The sequence below is a fragment of the Nesoenas mayeri genome (assembly GCF_963082525.1).
Source record: "Nesoenas mayeri genome assembly, chromosome: 2".
Taxonomy (NCBI): Eukaryota; Metazoa; Chordata; class Aves; order Columbiformes; family Columbidae; genus Nesoenas; species Nesoenas mayeri.
Window position 1 is genome coordinate 109,545,706 of NC_137543.1, and position 17,267 is coordinate 109,562,972.

Genomic DNA, 17,267 nt, shown 5'->3' on the forward strand with positions numbered 1-17,267 from the left:
TTCAGTGTATGACTTCTACATGTCTCTGTTTCACAACTGTTCAGTAACTTTGTAGTTGTGCATCAAAGTAGCCTGGCCCGAAAGTCTTCTCTCTTTGTGCACAAAAGCATTAGGTCAAGGATAAGAAAGTGACATGCTCTCACAGCTTATTTTGCTAATACTGTAAGGAGCAGGCTAACTATGTTTAGGATGTGGACCCAGTTTTTTCCTGGGTGAACATGAATGCAACTTTTCTCTCCAGCATTATACAGTGATACGCCCCTGCCCAGGCAAGGGGATTTACACCCTTCAGGTGAGACCCTGCCTCATGCCACATCTCATTTTGCTAGGGGAGACACTGGCTAGAGATGTGGATGCAGACAATGCACCTTTTTTCCACAGAGCAACCTAAAACTGTATTCTCTGTCTCCCAGAGTCACCATTTCTGGAAGGCTGAGGGATGCAAGGTGGAAACCCTCCCTGCCACACTGAAGCAGGCACTAGCAGCACAGAAAGGCATGTTCAGGAAGACGGAACTGAGTTATCAACAACCCTAAATTAAATGAGGACAGTCTGTATGAACTAAGCTCTTTCAAAAGTCCCAGAATTAAAAACTTCGGACAAAATACACTATCTTTTTCAGACTTCTCAGTACTATAGCAGGTAATTTCACCCTGATAGGAAACTACATGCTCAGTAGCCAGTTTAGATGTAGACATAAACTGTTGGTTTACATACCTCACAAGTAGAAATGAATTTGTGAACTCCTTTCAGAAAGTCTTGTCCCACCTTCTGCTATTTCCACCTTTTTTTTTTTTTTTTAATAAGAGTTAATAAAAGAGACAGAAATCCATCACAATCCACTGGAGGTGGTTTTTTTTGTCAACACTTAATGATAACATCTTCCCTGAAACAACTGAAAATGCCCTGAGCTTCAAAGAGAGAAGAGGAATAACAAGTGCTTTGCATTTCAGACTGAACTTTCACTGTCCTCTTTTTTTTCCAGATCCATTAAATGTGCAAATATTCTATGATGCATTAATGTGTAAAAAAAAAAATAAAATTGCTTTCATGCAAATAAGGAATCTTTCTGTATAATGGGGTGTAAGCAATATCCTTCTTTGAACAAGAGGAGGGAAAAGTCTGGGACACGTTTATATTGCTACTTCAATCCCGCAAAAACTTCTGGAAACAGATACTACTGAGTAATCCAACACCACTATTAAACAGCGTACTTTGTGGTAAGCCTTTGTTAGGATGGGCTACTGCTGGACATTAGCAAACAGACTTCGGTATAAATGCTTTAAGTCAAACTGGGAGTTGGATATTAGATGGTAAAAAAAAAAAAAATGACTTATTGCTCACAAAAACAGATCCTTCAGAAAAGTGACTTAGCAACCTCGCTACTGCATAGTCCCTCCTTTAAAATATTTTTTTTTAATATTGTCCAATTTTTAAAATTCTTTTTCAGATAAACACTGCCTATACAAAACAACCCTCAATTGCAAACACATGTTCTTGATCCAAAATAGTTGTCAGCCCATATTTGAACGAGGTTGCTCCCCCCATCTTGGCATGATGCTATGTCACAGCTCTTAGAGAGGTGACTCTTTAAGGAGTAAAGATGCCATTCAGCTGGCACATGTTTATTAGCTAATGGTTGCCTAAATTCCCTCCTGGTTTCCTTCTCAGCTTGGCTGTAAAATCAACCTAGATTCTAAGCCAACTTCTGAATTAACATTTATTTTTACACCAATATGAAACTTTGCACAAAAGATGCTGGCACTATATTTGCAACAAATGTGTACTTGCATTGGTGCTACCGGAAAACAATGTGGTGGTGTTAAGAACAAACCCTTTTCAGCTCTGCAGAACACCAGTGAGGTTTGCCTTCTCTGGAACATGCTTTTCAGACCCTGGAAGTATGGATTTCATAAGCAGGTTTTTTTTAGTACAAGAACAGAGGGCAGAAGTAAGTTCAAAAGCCCTGGGGTACGCATAGCACCTTGACTTCACTGAATCCGGAGTGACAGCACTCTTGGGCTAAACCCCAAGGCGACTATTTGGGTGAAGTTCCTGCAGGCTCAGCTGGAGCTCCCAATAAAAAACAAGCTTATGAATGAAGCCCACTGTGGATTCCTTCAGCTTGCACTTCATGCACTACTGTCTTAATTAGTAGACAATTTTGCTCACCATGGCATCTTCCCTGTCTTTCAGTGTTTCCCCAAGTACTCAGCACTGCCTATGTGAGGTACCATGACTTTATACCCAGCTTCCCACCACAACAGGGAGGACCTTGGTCAGCCCTACAGACCCTGAGGAAATAGCCCAGTTCCAGCAGTAGCATCCATTCCTCTTCTCACACACAACAGGAGGCAAATAAAACTAACATTCAGTGCTCTTTGAAAGCCTGCAATGTTCGAAAGCTTGGTACTGATTTTTAAATGCACAATCATCTCTGAAGTGTACAGCTGTGCTCACCTACCAGGTTACCTGATGGCACAACAAAAGTCAAATCATTTACTAAATGGCTCCGGTGGTTAAGTTTGCAACAACTTGTTTGGTTAGACGAAGAAAGAAAGGGAATAAGAAAGCAGGAAGGAAAGGATGATGTGAGAGGGACAAAGAAGGAAAAAGGGAGATGAAAAAATATGTAGGAAGGTGCAACCATGCTCATCTTAACTCTACTGCCATGTGTTTGCTGAGAATTAAGTAGGACTGTGTTTAGAGATATGCTGTCAAGAAAGTTACATTTTGACAGTTTGCAAGACTATCACATTATGAGGAATATGTTAGTTTCTTTACTAATTCATCCAGAAACTATTTGAGAATATAGTGGGAAGGCTGTACTACTTTAAAAAAAAAAAAAATTCCCTGCACTGTTATACTTCCACATTTTTTGAAATCCAAATTTTGTATTTCAAATTCATACCTCATCTCCAAATGTCTGCTTGTTTTTGGACCTCAGACAGCCATCTTCTCACCTAGACATTAACCTCATTCTGTTGTGGTTGTTTTCTACTTGCTGCTCCACATATAATGAATCAGCTCCTTCACCGCTTCCTGAATGTGGTCCTGCAGTGACTGGGCTGTGGTTGCAGCCGCTGTCCGTAGACCCACCCACCCATCCCTCCGTCCCCTGGCTGGGGTCCCTTTGGTTACTACCATGCACTTTTCTCCCTACATGTTTCTTCCTTGAGCAAGGTCAGCCATGGGGATACCTGCCCTATCCACACCAGACCAAGCTGCCTCTGGACTGAGTTGTGAACTCCTGCCTCTCTTCAGCCCAGAATACACCCTTGAATTTTAGTTTTTCTTTGTTCTGCCTTTGATCTCGGCACTTCTGTTTCCCCTGTGATAAGAGTGCGGTTAGTACAGATCTGAAAAACATAAGGCAATTAAATTCTTTCCTCTCTGATTAGCCTCATTAATGATTCCTTATGATTTTTACGGGACTAAAATTTGTCCTCTACTTAAAATTACTGACAATTTTATTTTGAAAAATGATTTCATGCTCACAGCAGATTCATTTCACCAGTGTGCCTTATGTATTTAAAAATTTAATCCAAACTGCATAGAGTGGGTACAACAATGTGAAATGATAACAACACCCACATAAACCAACAAGGATTTACGTGATAATGGCAAGCTGAACAACTGGAAGCCTAGTTTAAATATAAGCAACAGTGTCCACACAGAGACCTGTACATGTTTAATAACTGTATCACAATTTTATTTATTCCTTTAGATGCTCTGCATGCAAATAAGTCTTTAAACAACTTCCTGAATATAAACCTAATATATGCATTTTATGTGAAAAAAATCAATGTCATTTATCAGATTTTAAGATTGATTATTCTCCACAGAAAATGGATCACCTTTATGCAATCAAACTTCTTCTCTGTATGCAGTGCTTTATCTGCTTCTGTTTTGTGCTTAATGTGTATTAACCCTCATGCATGTGGGTCACTTAACTGGGCTTTGCTGAGACAAAGTGTAAATCATCAGTAGAAATAACTGCGTTGCTGTGGCACTGCAGACCCACCTCAGCTACATACCACCAATCCCTTATAATTCTGTAAGGACACAGGGAAATGCTTATCAATGATCACAGCTGATAAAGGAAATTCAGAGTCTATGTTCTTTACACAATTTTTATTTTCTCAAAACTCCTGTTTTGTTAAAAATAAAATATTAGTCTATTCTTATAGTGCTTTTCAGATTGAAACCTGCGAAAAGTAGGATTGACAATTTCTGGTAGGCATGTACAGAGATGTGCATGCTATAATGGCATTTTGTGAAATGTTTCTGGAAAAAATAATAGGGGTTTGTTTGCTAATCTAGACTAGAAATTGTTTTTTAAATGGCTTGTTTTAGTGACAGCCCAAGACTTGGCAGGCCCTCCTCTCCTCTTTTGTATCATAGATAAAGAGAATTGATTGCAGTTCACAGACTGTAGCACTGGGCTCTGTATCACTACAAAGCACAGATTTAACAGTCTTGTGGGTACAAAAAACTGGGGCGAAAGTGACTCCAAGCTGAGACTTCGAGGGAACACCAAAGGAATTAGTCTCTTACAGACACAGAGAGAACAAGCAGAAGATCTTATCTGGGAGGGTGCTCGAGGCGGGGGATGTCAGAAAAGAGGTGGTAAGAACAACAGGAACAACTGAGAAGTAGTAGCAGGGCACTGGGAGTCAGAGACCAGAGATTTGAAGTGTGGTCCAGCCCCTGACTTCTCTGTGCCACCACCCAAAGGAAGGTCATTGAACCCTCCCACTACCCCATCAACCCTGGTAAAATTCTGTTTAGGTATTTTCTAAGTCCTTTGTCCACACCAGTCCTCAATTCTGCAGTGTCTCATGGGTACTCCTGTCCTACAGATAACGAAGAATAATTACTGAGAAAACAAAAAGAAAGGTAGAGCAGCCAGGAAGAGGAAAAACAGGCTATTTCCTGCATTAACTTCATCATACCACAAACAGACACTTCAGAAATGTTATACGTGTCTTTACCATAGGCCTATGTTTTAACTTATGCTCTTAAACAGATTAATAAACTCCAGTTAGCACAGACTCAACATGACAAAACAAACTGCTTTTCCAGGTTGGTCATTGGTTTATGATTCCAGCAAGTATTGACTAAGTAGCTACTCATTCGGTCAGAAACAAATTATCTTGTACTCAAGAACTGCAAAGGCTCAGTGATGCACAGCACCGATGCTGCAGAACATTTAGGGAAGAGCAACCCAGCACTCAAAACACTTCAGATTGGAGGCTCCAAACAGCTGAGTTTGCAGCATAGCCCAATGAACCAAACCAAACAATACTTCCCTAGGGAAAATACTGTCCCTGTTGAAGCACTAGAGCCATCTGCTACCCTTTCTCCCCCCACTCCACAGTCTCCAAGGTGAGCAGGACTGGCATAGCAAGCAGTGACTGCTGCCTAAGCAGAGGCTTTGGCAGGCATGAATCCCACTGTGCATATTTTAGGCAGGTGAACAAAAGCCCCCTGCCATCTCCAGGTGATTTTGGGAAGCTATGGTTCTCTTCATGGGGGCAATTGCAAAAATGAAAGTGTTAAAAGGCACCTGTTACCCCTTCTCTCACCTCTCCAAATTGGAGAAATATGGATTTGATGGGTGGAATGTTCAGTGGATGAGAAACTGGCTGAATGGTTGCATCCAGAGGGTAGCAGTCAATAGGCCAATGTCTGGATAGATACCAGTGACAAGTCATGTCCCTCAGGGGTTCATACTGGGAGCAGTACAGTTTAATATCTTCATCAATGACATAGACAGTGGGATCAAGTGCACCCTCAGCAAGTTTGCTGATGACACCAAGCTGAGTGGACCAGCTGACACACCTGAGGGACAGGACACCACCCAGAGGGACCTGGACAAGCTGGAGTAGTGGGCCCATGCAAATCTCATGAGGTTCAGCAAGGCCAAGTGTGAAGTCCTGCACCTGGGTCAGGCAATCCCAAGCACAAATACAGGCTGAGGGGTGAATGGATTGAGAGGAGCCCTGCAGAGAAGAACTTGGGGATGCCGGTTGAGGAGAAGCTCAACATGACCCAGCAATGTGTGCACGCAGCCCAAAAAGCCTGGACTGCATCAACAAGAGCGTGGCCAGCAGGTCGAGGGAGGTGATTCTGCCCCTCTGCTCTGGTGAGACCCCAACTGGAGTCCTGCCTCCAGCTCTGGAGCCCTCAGCACAGGAAAGACATGGACCTGTTGGAGAGGGGCCACAGAAATGATCAGAGGGCTGGAACAGCTCTGCCGTGAGGACAGGCCGAGAGGGTTGGGTTTGCTCAGCCTGGAGAAGAGAAGGCTCTGGGGAGACCTTATTGCAGCCTTTCAATAATTAGAAGGGGCCTATGGGGACAAACTTTTTAGCAGGGCCTGTTGTGACAGGACAAGGCGTGACAGTTTTAAACCAGAAGAGGGGAGATTCAGGCTAGATAGGAGGAAGAAATTTTTTACAATGAGGGTGGTGAAACACTGGAACAGGTTTCCCAGAGAGGTGGTAGATGCCCCATCCCTGGAGACACTCCGGGCCAGGCTGGACGGGGCTCTGAGCAACCTGATCTGGTCAAAGATGTCCCTGCTCATTGCAGGGGGAGTGGACTAGATGACCTTGGAAGGTCTCTTCCAACCCAAACTACTCTGTGATGCAACAGCACTTTCTTGACTTGATGGAAGTAACCATGAGGAAGAGTGTGTTACATAGTAACTCACAAGATCATTGTTAACATTGCAGAAGGGGAGAAAACTGGAACAGAAGAAATTAATTCCCTTTCCTTAAGTAGCATGGAACACATCGCATGAGAACCTAACAGGAAGGAGCCCTGGGGGTTTTCTCTCCACTTTCTCCCACACTTGGAACCTAGACAAACAGAATCTACCTCTACCTTTTAACTGATGCACTAGAAACTAGAACAATTGAAAGCAACCAGTACTTTAGTAACAGCTCTATTCGGTTTGGTTGGGAGAGTCATTTGATAACTCCAGCTAGATCACAGGGAATGCTGACAAGCAAAGAAAACCACTTGTAAATTTTGAGGCTAGAAGAAAGAACACACTCCTCTATATATAGGAAAGCTAGAACAGGGAACAAAGGGTTTGAACTGGAAAAAAGACATTCTTTGAGAAGAGAACTTTCTGACTGGAGGTGCTTAAGAAATGGCATAGATAATTCCAGGGAAGTGGCAAAATCTTCACCGTTACCTATGTTAAAAAGCTGGCAATAAAATCACTACTAAGGAATAACTTTAAATACAGTTGATTCTGCTTTTGTTTAGAAGAATGGGCCAGATGACCACTTCCACTCCCTCTTTTTCCTACAGTTTCTATAGAAAAAAAATTAAAAAGGGAAATTCAAGTTTTTATTACACTGGAACCTAAAGCTAGAAGAATCTGCGCTGTGTAGTTTAGACCATGCCATTCACATGATACATTATTGACTTCTAATTGGTTTTGTTTTAAAACCTCAGAGATTAACGATTAGCTCTTCAGAGATGTCATTGTCTCTTCATTGCGTGTGAGTGTGCCAGCACAGCCCTAAATGCTGAGGTCTGTCATAATACTGTACTGACTTCTGTGTACTAGATTTTATAATATCTGTGGGGCAAATGTTTTAAGTAATTTGACAGTAATTTGTTTTTATCAACATGAGGTTGCTAGAACCAAATAATCATATTGCAGGCAGGTCGGCACAAGTAAATATATGTAGCTTGGTTTCACAAATATATGCTTGCATACAGATACCCACCTGCTGCCTCAGAGCTCATGTCATCAGTTACAGAACACGCAATGTGTACAGAATCGTCAAATTCCATCCTAGGGGTTGAGGGGTGTGTTATACTTCTACTTTATGGAATAGCCTCCTTTACAACGCTAGTTACACTTCCAAAGTTCTCAAACTGGAGTATTTGCTGCTTTGACTGTTGGCTGAAACCAAATATATTACTGACTAGAAGCTCAAAGTGAAAAAACACAGTAGATGGATTTTTCAAGAGCTACTCAAGAAACACCCAGAAACAAGTCTTACTTGAACCCAAGTTTCAGTAGCAGTGTAAAAGCACCAACTGTGTTTATTATGCAAGGGTGGTAAAACCCTGGAAGAGTCTTCCTGGAGAGGTGGTCAATGCCCCACACCTGCTAGTATTGAAGAGGCATTTGGACAACGTCCTTCATACCAGGCTTTAACTTTTGGTCAACCCAGAAATGATGAGGCCATTAGACTAGATGGTCATTGCAGGTCCCTTGCAACTGAACTATCCTATTCTATTCACTTAGAGGTGTTGGGTTACAAAAGAGAGGACAAGGAGATCACTAGTGTTATAATTTGGGTTAGCAGCTTGAATTCAAACTTCCAGAGGAACTCAGGGACACAAACTCAGCCTTTTCATTCAAGTAATCTTGTCCTCAGAAATGACTCAGCCAGCCTCAGTTACCAATGCATCTGTTAAGGTTTCAGTATAAACAAACATTTAAATGCATCAGTGTTTCATTTACTTTTCTGACTGGGATGTGAGCTCCTAAATTGCTCTGATGCTTTTAAAATTTTAATCCAGATTCTCCAGATCCCTGTTGGCAGCTTCCAGCAGATGCTGCAAGCTCAGCACATTCACATTTCTTGAATTTTTGGGAAAAAAAGTCATTGAAGTGAAGAGCAGTGCAATTTATTGGGACACTCATTGACTGAAAATCAAGGTGCCATGGCACATGTGCTACCACCAAAAGTACCATCTTCTGGATGATGTGAAAAACTGAGTGACCAATTATTATTTCTAGTTGTTTAAAATTGGGTTTCATTTGAGTACTAGACTGGTCCAGACCATTTTAGACAATTGCCTTCTTCCCCTCATTAGCACTTCACGGTCAAATGTGTAATTTTTTTGGTTTTTTAGCCCTACACTATTTTTTAATGTCATTTGCCATAGCAAGCCATCAACACATTTACCACACGTATTTCCATAATGTAGCATAATCTAAATATTTCTGTCATATTAATATTTTTTCTTATATCAAGTCTGCTTTATCAAAGATTGATGATTACTTTTGTTTAAACGAAGAAAACAGCAAAAGGATGATCCATGCAATGCTTAGATTTAACACTTCTAATGCAAAACAGATTTGCCCAATGTGAGATGTTTCCATGTCAGTTATTTCACTTTTGTCATATGAATAGTCACTAGACACACATGGATATGTGCATGTGCACTACCTACATCGTACAACTAAAATTTGCCGTAGACTGGAAGGAATTGAAGATAATGATAGCATCATTAGAAAAACAGTTTCCATAGGTGAAGGTTTAGGTTTTACAGTCACTCCATGTTTTTCATACATATGTCACATCAATAACAAATAATAGAAAGCTATGTATAAATGTTTTATAAACACAATTGACTGTAGGGACCCATTAAGTAAACTGAAGGTGTCCAAATACAATCTAAGCAACAAGATAAAACAACTCAGAATGTATTTAAAATCTCTTTAAGCCAGTGTGATATTACACACCTGTCACAAAGCCATCCTATTCACACCATTAGAAATCAGATAAGTTATAGACTTTTAACTACTAGATACAATTTACTTGTCATCAAGTACCCAAAGCAGACAAACAAAAATATCATTCTGTATCATCTCCATTTTGGGGCTTTATTTTTTTTTTTCCCAAGGTAAAGTTTTAGCAAAAATAATGAAGGATTTTATGTTGCATAACCATAAAGGAACTCAAAGCTAGCCGGAAGTGTAGGCATGAGAGAATAGATACGCACAGTGCATGCAATAAATACACACCTATGACATGAATAGGGAAGCAGGGATACATAGTACTGTGATCTACTCTGTGTCAGGCCACCAACAGCTTTCATTCCCTGTAAACAAGCAATGTTTAGACCCATTGACAGAAGAAACAACCACCATAGATGCCATCATGATGCCAAAATTGCCAGATACCCAGTTGCAATACATGAAGATCAAATCAGACCATTTTTCCCCGTGTTAGCATGGCTGATCACTGAAGCAGAGGCAGAGCAGCCCAGCCCTCAGAGCCCACCAGCATCCCCAGTTTACACCCAAGGCACCTGCCAGGCCCCAGGCAGGAGCCTGGGATTGATGCATGAGCCCTTGGGACTGATGCATGAGCAGCCTTTGCCAGGACACCAGGACCTTGGGCACTCAGATTAAGGCGTGCTCTCTGCTATGCCCACACGTTTCTGTAAACAAAACCTCCCATGTTTGAATAGACACACCTGGAAGCAATACATGTGGTTTTAAGACTTACACCAATGCTTTTAGCAGTTAATTGTAACAACACTGACAAAAACACATGGAAATTAACATTATTTTTAGGCTTCTACTCTAACTACCAAACCAGCTCAACTCGCAGCATGAAGTCATCAGATCACTCCAAACTATTGAAGAAGAGTATTATTATGCGTTTTACTCAAAAACAGTTGCAGTCCAAACCTGCAAGAGTGGAAATGCATCACGACTTTGGTATTGAAAAGGCTAGTCCTTTATGACCTTGTAAGCTAGACAGGAATATTTGAAAGGGAAACTCCTTCACTTGCTTGTGATAGCCTCAACTATTAGATTCTTAAATAATGACATTATTAGATATGAGACTTTTCTACAAATTAATCGTTGCAATTTTGACTCCCTTGGAGCTCCACAGAGTTCAATGTGTGGCAAAAAAGGATTTATAGAGAGTGAAGTATGAGAAATAGCGGTCATAAAATAATCTCCTTTAATTCTCCAGAGCCCTATTGCATAGTGCATGTAACAACATAGGACATGTGCTAGAGGGGAATAAAGGTTTTATTTGCCCTCACAAGAGATGACTTGCAACGCTTGCTGACAACTGTGCCTCCCAAATTCATGCTGAGAACAGCTTTATAACAAACCATACTAATAGCTGATAGAGATGCTAAATATAGTCATACACAAATGCTCTTCTGCTTGGTTTAATGTCTCTATCTGTGGTCCTCTTTTGAGACACCCAACAGCTAAACAGGAGTTACTTGTGTGGAACATTTATACCTATCAGCTTTTATTAGTGAAGATGAACAAAATAAACAACAGCCAACACGGGCCTTATTTTTGATCAGAAACTCCTGCAATTTTCCCCCGACTTTGCCGCTTGTGCATTTCCAGGATACAGTAACACAAGAATCGGCACCGACTTCTCCCGAGAAATAAAGCCACCATCAGCCGCACAGCACTTCGAGCGGCCTCATGACATGCTGAGAAGCTCCCCAGAACCGAAGCGCCAGCACCCCCGGCTCCGGCCCCCGCGGGTTTCTGTCACACCGCAGCAGCCGGCGGGCTCAGTCCGCCGGGTGAGCGCAGCACGCAGGATCCCTTCAGCCGGGGATGAGCCGGAGCGGGTATTAAAGGAAAGGCAATCCTCTTAGGAGGGCTGGCGGCGGGCGGTGAGGCGAGGCAAACCCTGATTTCCCCACCGGGGCGACAGCCCGGCCGCCCCGCCACGGTGCGCAGCCACCCGGCCTACCTACCCCCGCGGGGAGCCCCGCTCCGCCCGAAGGGCGAGGGAGCGGCGACTCGCCCGGGCCTGCGGCAGGTGGACACCGGCACCGCCCGCACCGCCGCCTCCCCGCAAAGGGGAGCGACCCGCCGGCGGGGGGCGGGGGGCAGCGGCAGCACCGGGCGGGGGGCGGCTGCCCCGATTAAATGGGTCAGTTACATAATAACGGGTGCCGTGTGTCCCCCTCCTCCCTCCAAACTCCCCCCGCGGCAGCTCCGCGCCCCGCGGGCAGGGAGAGGAGAAGCCGCAGCGGCGGGCGAGCGGGGCCGCCTCCCGTCGCGGAGCCCGGGCAGCGCCGCCACCGTCGCCTTCCTCCTGCTGCCCCCCGGGGCAAGGCCGCCCGTCCCTACCCACCCCCCGTCCCGCAGCGCACCTTCTCCTGGGCGCGGTTGAGGCGCTTCTGGACGTTTTTGGCGAAGATGCCGGTCTTCATGTCGGCCATGGCTGGCGGCGGGGATGGGGAGGGTGGGGGGGAAAGGCGGGCGAGGCAGAGCCCGGCGGCGGCGAGCGGCAGCGGCGAGGCAGGGATGGAGGGATGGATGGAGGCAGAGCGAGGAGGAGGAGGGTGAGGAGGAGGAGCAGGGCCTTAAAGACACAGCGGGGAGAGGCGGGGCCGCCGCGGCCTCAGGTGAGCCACGGGCCCCCCCGCCGCGGCCCGCCCCCGGACCCCGGGGAGGCGGCTGCTGGGCCCCCGCAAGGCGGGCACGTTGTGTCCGGGCCGTGAGGCGATTCCTATAGGTCATAAAAAACATCAAGAGGGAGAATGGGTGAAGATTTCCAGAAGCCACCAGCTGTGTGCTGACCGATGGCCACGTCCACTACCAGCACAAGCCCTGCTGGTACAGCTGGAAAGCACGATGCACCTGCGGATTTCCCTAGACATTTCCACAGAATCATAGAATGTCAGGGATTGGAAGGGACCTCAAAAGATCATCCAGTCCAATCCCTCTGCCAGAGCAGGAACACCCAGATGAGGTTACACAGAAAGGTGTCCAGGCGGGTTTTGAATGTCTCCAGGGAAGGAGACTCCACAACCCCCTGGGCAGCCTGTTCCAGTGCTCTGGCACCCTCACTGAGAAGAAGTTTCTTCTCATATTTAAGTGGAACCTCCTGTGTTCCAGTTTGTACCCATTGCCCCTTGTCCTATCATTGGTTGCCACCGAGAAGAGCCTGGCTCCATCCTTGTGACACTCACTCTTTACATATTTATAAACATAAATGAGGTCACCCCTCAGTCTCCTCTTCTCCAAACTAAAGAGACCCAGCTCCCTCAGCCTTTCTTCATAAGGGAGATGGTCCACTCCCTTCATCATCTTTGTTACCCTACACTGGACCCTCTCCAGCAGTTCCCTGTCCTTCTTGAACTGGGGGACCCAGAACTGGACACAATATTCCAGATGGGGTCTCACCAGGGCAGAGTAGTGGGGAAGGAGAACCTCTCTCGACCTACTAACCACCCCCCTTCTAATCCACCCCAGGATGCCATTGGCCTTCTTGGTCACAAGGGCACAGTGCTGGCTCATGGTCTTCCTGTTGTCCACCAGGATGCCCAGGTCCCTTTCCCCTACGCTGCTCTCTAATAGGTCGTTCCAAACTTACACTGGAACCTGGGGTTGTTCCTGCCCAGATATAAGACTCTACACCTGCCTTTGTTATATTTCATTAAATTTTTCCCCGCCCAACTCTCCAGCCTGTCAAGGTCTCACTGGATGGCAGCACAGCCTTCTGGCGTGTCCACAAGTTCAGAGCCGCTCCCAGTTTCAAAGTTCAATTTTGGGGCTGCACGATGGTAAGCCCCCAGCACAGTACTGGGAGCTGCAGTTCAGAGTGCTGCACCCCTTGCTGGGCCCAAGCAGTGTTTCGTAAAATCACAAAGTGTCCTGATTTGGAAGGGACTCATAAGAATCATCGAGTCCAACTCCTGTCCCTGCATATGGCAACCCTGCAGTTCACACCATGTGTCTGAGGGTGTTGTCCAGTCTCTTCTTGAATACTGTTTGCTGGTGCGACCCACAGCCGCATGGGACTTGTGGTGCCCACACTGCTGACTGCAGGTGATGCGTGCTGGCTCACCATTGCGCTGCTCTCAGCGTCCTCCTCCCATCCAGCGCTCGCTCCTATCTCAGTCTATCAGCCCACAGCAATAAACAGGCCCTAGGCTGTTTTCAGGTTGTTGATCTCATTCCTGAAATTACAACTTATGGTCAAAAGTAGAGTACAGTTACAATAAAACTCGCCATCCTCCCTTGACACTCAAGCACCCCAAAATCTTTCAAATACAGAATCGCTCAGCACTCATCACTCAAGGTTAGCAAAGTCAGCCTTCCTAGATACCATGGCCCACATTTCACTTCTGGCATTTATTTCTGCCATTCAACCAAGCACGGAGTTCCCTGATCTGGAGAGTAGAAACCCAGTGGCAAACGCAGCAAAGCAAAACACTGAAGCTCCAGGCTCTGAGCCTGCACCTGTTTTTTCTACAGACAGCTGTTCTGTGTTTCTAATACATTTCATTGACTTTTTGGTTTGGTACAAAACACAAGCCAGAAGGCCTTGTACCTGCCGAAAGAAAATGTTTAGTACACCTTGTAAGTCCAGCTGTGTTTCCTGAGACCTTGTATTTCTGACATCTGCCCATTCCCAGACCTGCATGATGCTTTTTCCTGTAATGTTGGGAAGCAGGTTTAACAAAAACACAAACAAGCAAACAAAAATACCCCCACAAGAAATGAACAAACGAAAACCACACACACACACACACCCACCCCCAAAAAAAAAAAGGCAAAAAACCAAAACGCATCATAGCAACCAAGGAAACTATTTTATCTGAAAGACTGCAGGCAGTCTCTTATAATGCTGTTAGGCTGGTGAAAGATCAAAACAAAATCCCACTATGCAGAGGGCTCCTGAATTCTCTGAAGCAATTTTTCATTTCTTCTTCAGAGTTTCTCTTTCTGGCCAGCTTGGCATCTGATTCTGTAAGGATCAAAACACTTTAATAATAAAAAAATAATGAAAAGAGGTGGTCTTAACTTTGATTACTTGTGCATTTTCTTCACCAAAGGATGGCCAAGGTAGCACGTATCACCAGCTCAGAGCGTACTTGTTTTCCTTTGGGCTGTTATGGGGAGGGAGGACACTCTCCCATGCCTTTTTGTGTTCAGTTGTCTGATATAACAACAGCAGCTCCCCCACTGTCAAGCCCCCAAATGCTTTTTCATGCTGGTGGATGAGGAGCATGAAGATGTGTGGGCTGTACCCAGTCACACAGCCGCTCTCTTCCTCCTCAACCAGTTGACCTGTTGCCCCATTTAATGGCCTTGAACAACAGCCAGAAGTGGCTTTTTCACTGTCCAGTTTATCAACGCACGTGCTGCTCTCCATCAGCTAGATTTTCAAAAGTCATTATCAACAGGCTCATCTCCCTGTACTCCCTGTCTGTCACATATAACCTATTGTTAATCTCTCTTAAGAGCAATCTTCCCCTTTAAGATATATTTCAAAGCAAATTTCTTGCTCTGTGTTGCTGATACCTGGGTCTGAAATAGATGATGTTTAAAAATGAAGAGTCATTTTCTACAACTTAACCTGCTTTTTTTCTCTCTATATTTGGTATTTATTTGGTGCTATTTCAAAATGAGATTTCACTTCAGTTTCACTCTTGTATAGCAGAGATGATCAGTCATTCATAGAAAAATGCTCCTAATGGAGCGGTGATTTTGGAACATAAAACATCTAAGGGGAAGAGAGAAGATATTACCACTACTGCTGCATCGCCACTTTCACCAGGTGACAACCCCTGTTCACCAAAAATGTTAGTCAGAAAAAGAAGAAACCTGCATCTCCCTTCTGAGTCATCAACAGCATGGTTTCTCATCACACATCTCTGTTTCTCTGAGCACTCTTCACTTGTGTAAATTAGAAGACACTGGTCCACAGGAGTAAATTTTACAATATCCATAAGAGGGAAAAAAAATGGCAGGTGTCTTGCAGCCGTCTCCATTGCAATGATAATTCCAGTGTAGATATCAACTGCTTTGGAGTAACGCAGTGACTTTCACCTCATAGAGCTGTGCAAACAGCAGCGTATGGAGACTCACAACTCACACCCCAGACATGGCAGATAAAAGATCCCCATCATACGCACGCCACTTTAATAGTCACTGCAGTGGCAAATTGAAGTGGGAAATGAAGAATATTCAAATAAAGCTGCAGGACAGCCCAGGAGTTGAAACTGCACTGTAGTTGAGGATTTTGGGAGGCGGAACGTATGGACCCAAATTCAGGGCCAGCTGAGACAAACAGATTAGCAGTCACGGGAAAGCAACATCAGAAGTTAAGTGATTTCAGGTTTACAGGACCTGAATTTTAAATCTCCTTTTACAAATGACAGCTTACTACTATAGTTACAGTGTAGGCCGGCATATAATGGGCAGTAAAAGACTGGCTAAATTATCAGGGCAGTTTCTGTAGGTCTTGCTGCTCTCTGGATGTGGGTCACAGAGAGGACAGCTGACTGTCAGAATCACAAGACAAGGAAAGTAAGGAACACAGTGGAAAATACACGTCAAAAGAAAAAAAGGTTTTCATAAGAAAAATGTGTTGCCAAACCCTGTAAAAATCTAGTCTGGAGGAAATTTTTAATAAACATCTAAAATTGAAAAACATACGTGTTATATATTTAAAGACTTAGGTGTTTGTAATTAAAGTTATTTTTATTAAAGTCAAATAGAGACTGTTTTGGGGTGGTGTGGGGTTTTTTTGTTGTTTGTTTGTTTGTTTGTTTGCATTTTCCTGCACTGCCATAACTTCAGATTAACACCTCTCAGTCACTAACACGCTAACATATGTTGAACCTGCACTTACATTCTAGCACAGAACACCAGTTCCATGACTGGGAAACATTTCATCTGAAAGGTGCCCTTTGGGTTCGGCTTCATTATTTGAACCTGTCTGGCTTCACACAGCTACATACAGGTACAGACTGGCCTCTGTTCCCCTGAAGGTCTGTCCTGCCACTGACTTAAATCAGTGCCTGGCTGGGTTGACATCCCAGGCTCTGAACCCCCCCAAAATGAGCCTTATGGGGGGAAAGCAGCACTAAGAGGGAGCTTGCAGAGCTTGCTCACAGAATGAGCACCAGTGATGCTCCTGTATGAAATCTGGTCGTGGGCAGTACCCATGGGACGCACATGTCTGTGCTGGACTTCTCCAGGCAGTGGGGGAGGAGGTGTATTCCTTCCTTCTTCCAATTCCTTTTCCCTGAAGATGAGGGAATTAGAGAAATGAGCTTCAAATAGAGAAAAATAAATATGCTAGAGGCAGAATATCTGGAAATACTGCTGCCTTTGGGTGAATCTTTATGGGTTTGAGGTTGCGCAAGTTGATAAGAAGACACAACAAGAGATCCAAAATCCTTTGGGGTTAGCACAAATAAATTGGCTTGAAGTTGTACCATTTAGATGGCATCAGTATTTTCATGGGCCATGTACACAGTACTGATTCCAGTGTTAGGAATGAATACCGAATAGGATACTCATGCTCTGGGTGGCCTCATCCTGATATGTCAGGTTTTAAATTAAAAACATAGGGAATGGTAAAGAAGATGAATTTGGGAGAATCATGCTGACAATATACGAACTTTTCTACCATTTGAGCTTTCCCACCTAAGTAGCAAAAGCTCCTATAACACAATAATAAAATAAATAATTTTTCTAAAAAATACTCCAA

At 44.2% G+C, this 17,267-nt stretch overlaps 1 protein-coding gene across 1 annotated transcript in view; it reads right to left on the reverse strand.

The window, feature by feature from the left end:
• AMPH (amphiphysin) overlaps nucleotides 1-11,979 on the reverse strand; it is a gene marked incomplete at both ends in the record, with an annotated part of 166,595 nt that extends 154,616 nt beyond the window's left edge. Inside the window, one exon of the mRNA XM_080338588.1 lies at nucleotides 11,911-11,979. Within this exon, the coding sequence (XP_080194714.1) occupies nucleotides 11,911-11,979 (69 nt within the window). The remainder of the gene's footprint in view (nucleotides 1-11,910) is intronic.
• Nucleotides 11,980-17,267: the final 5,288 nt, after the last annotated feature.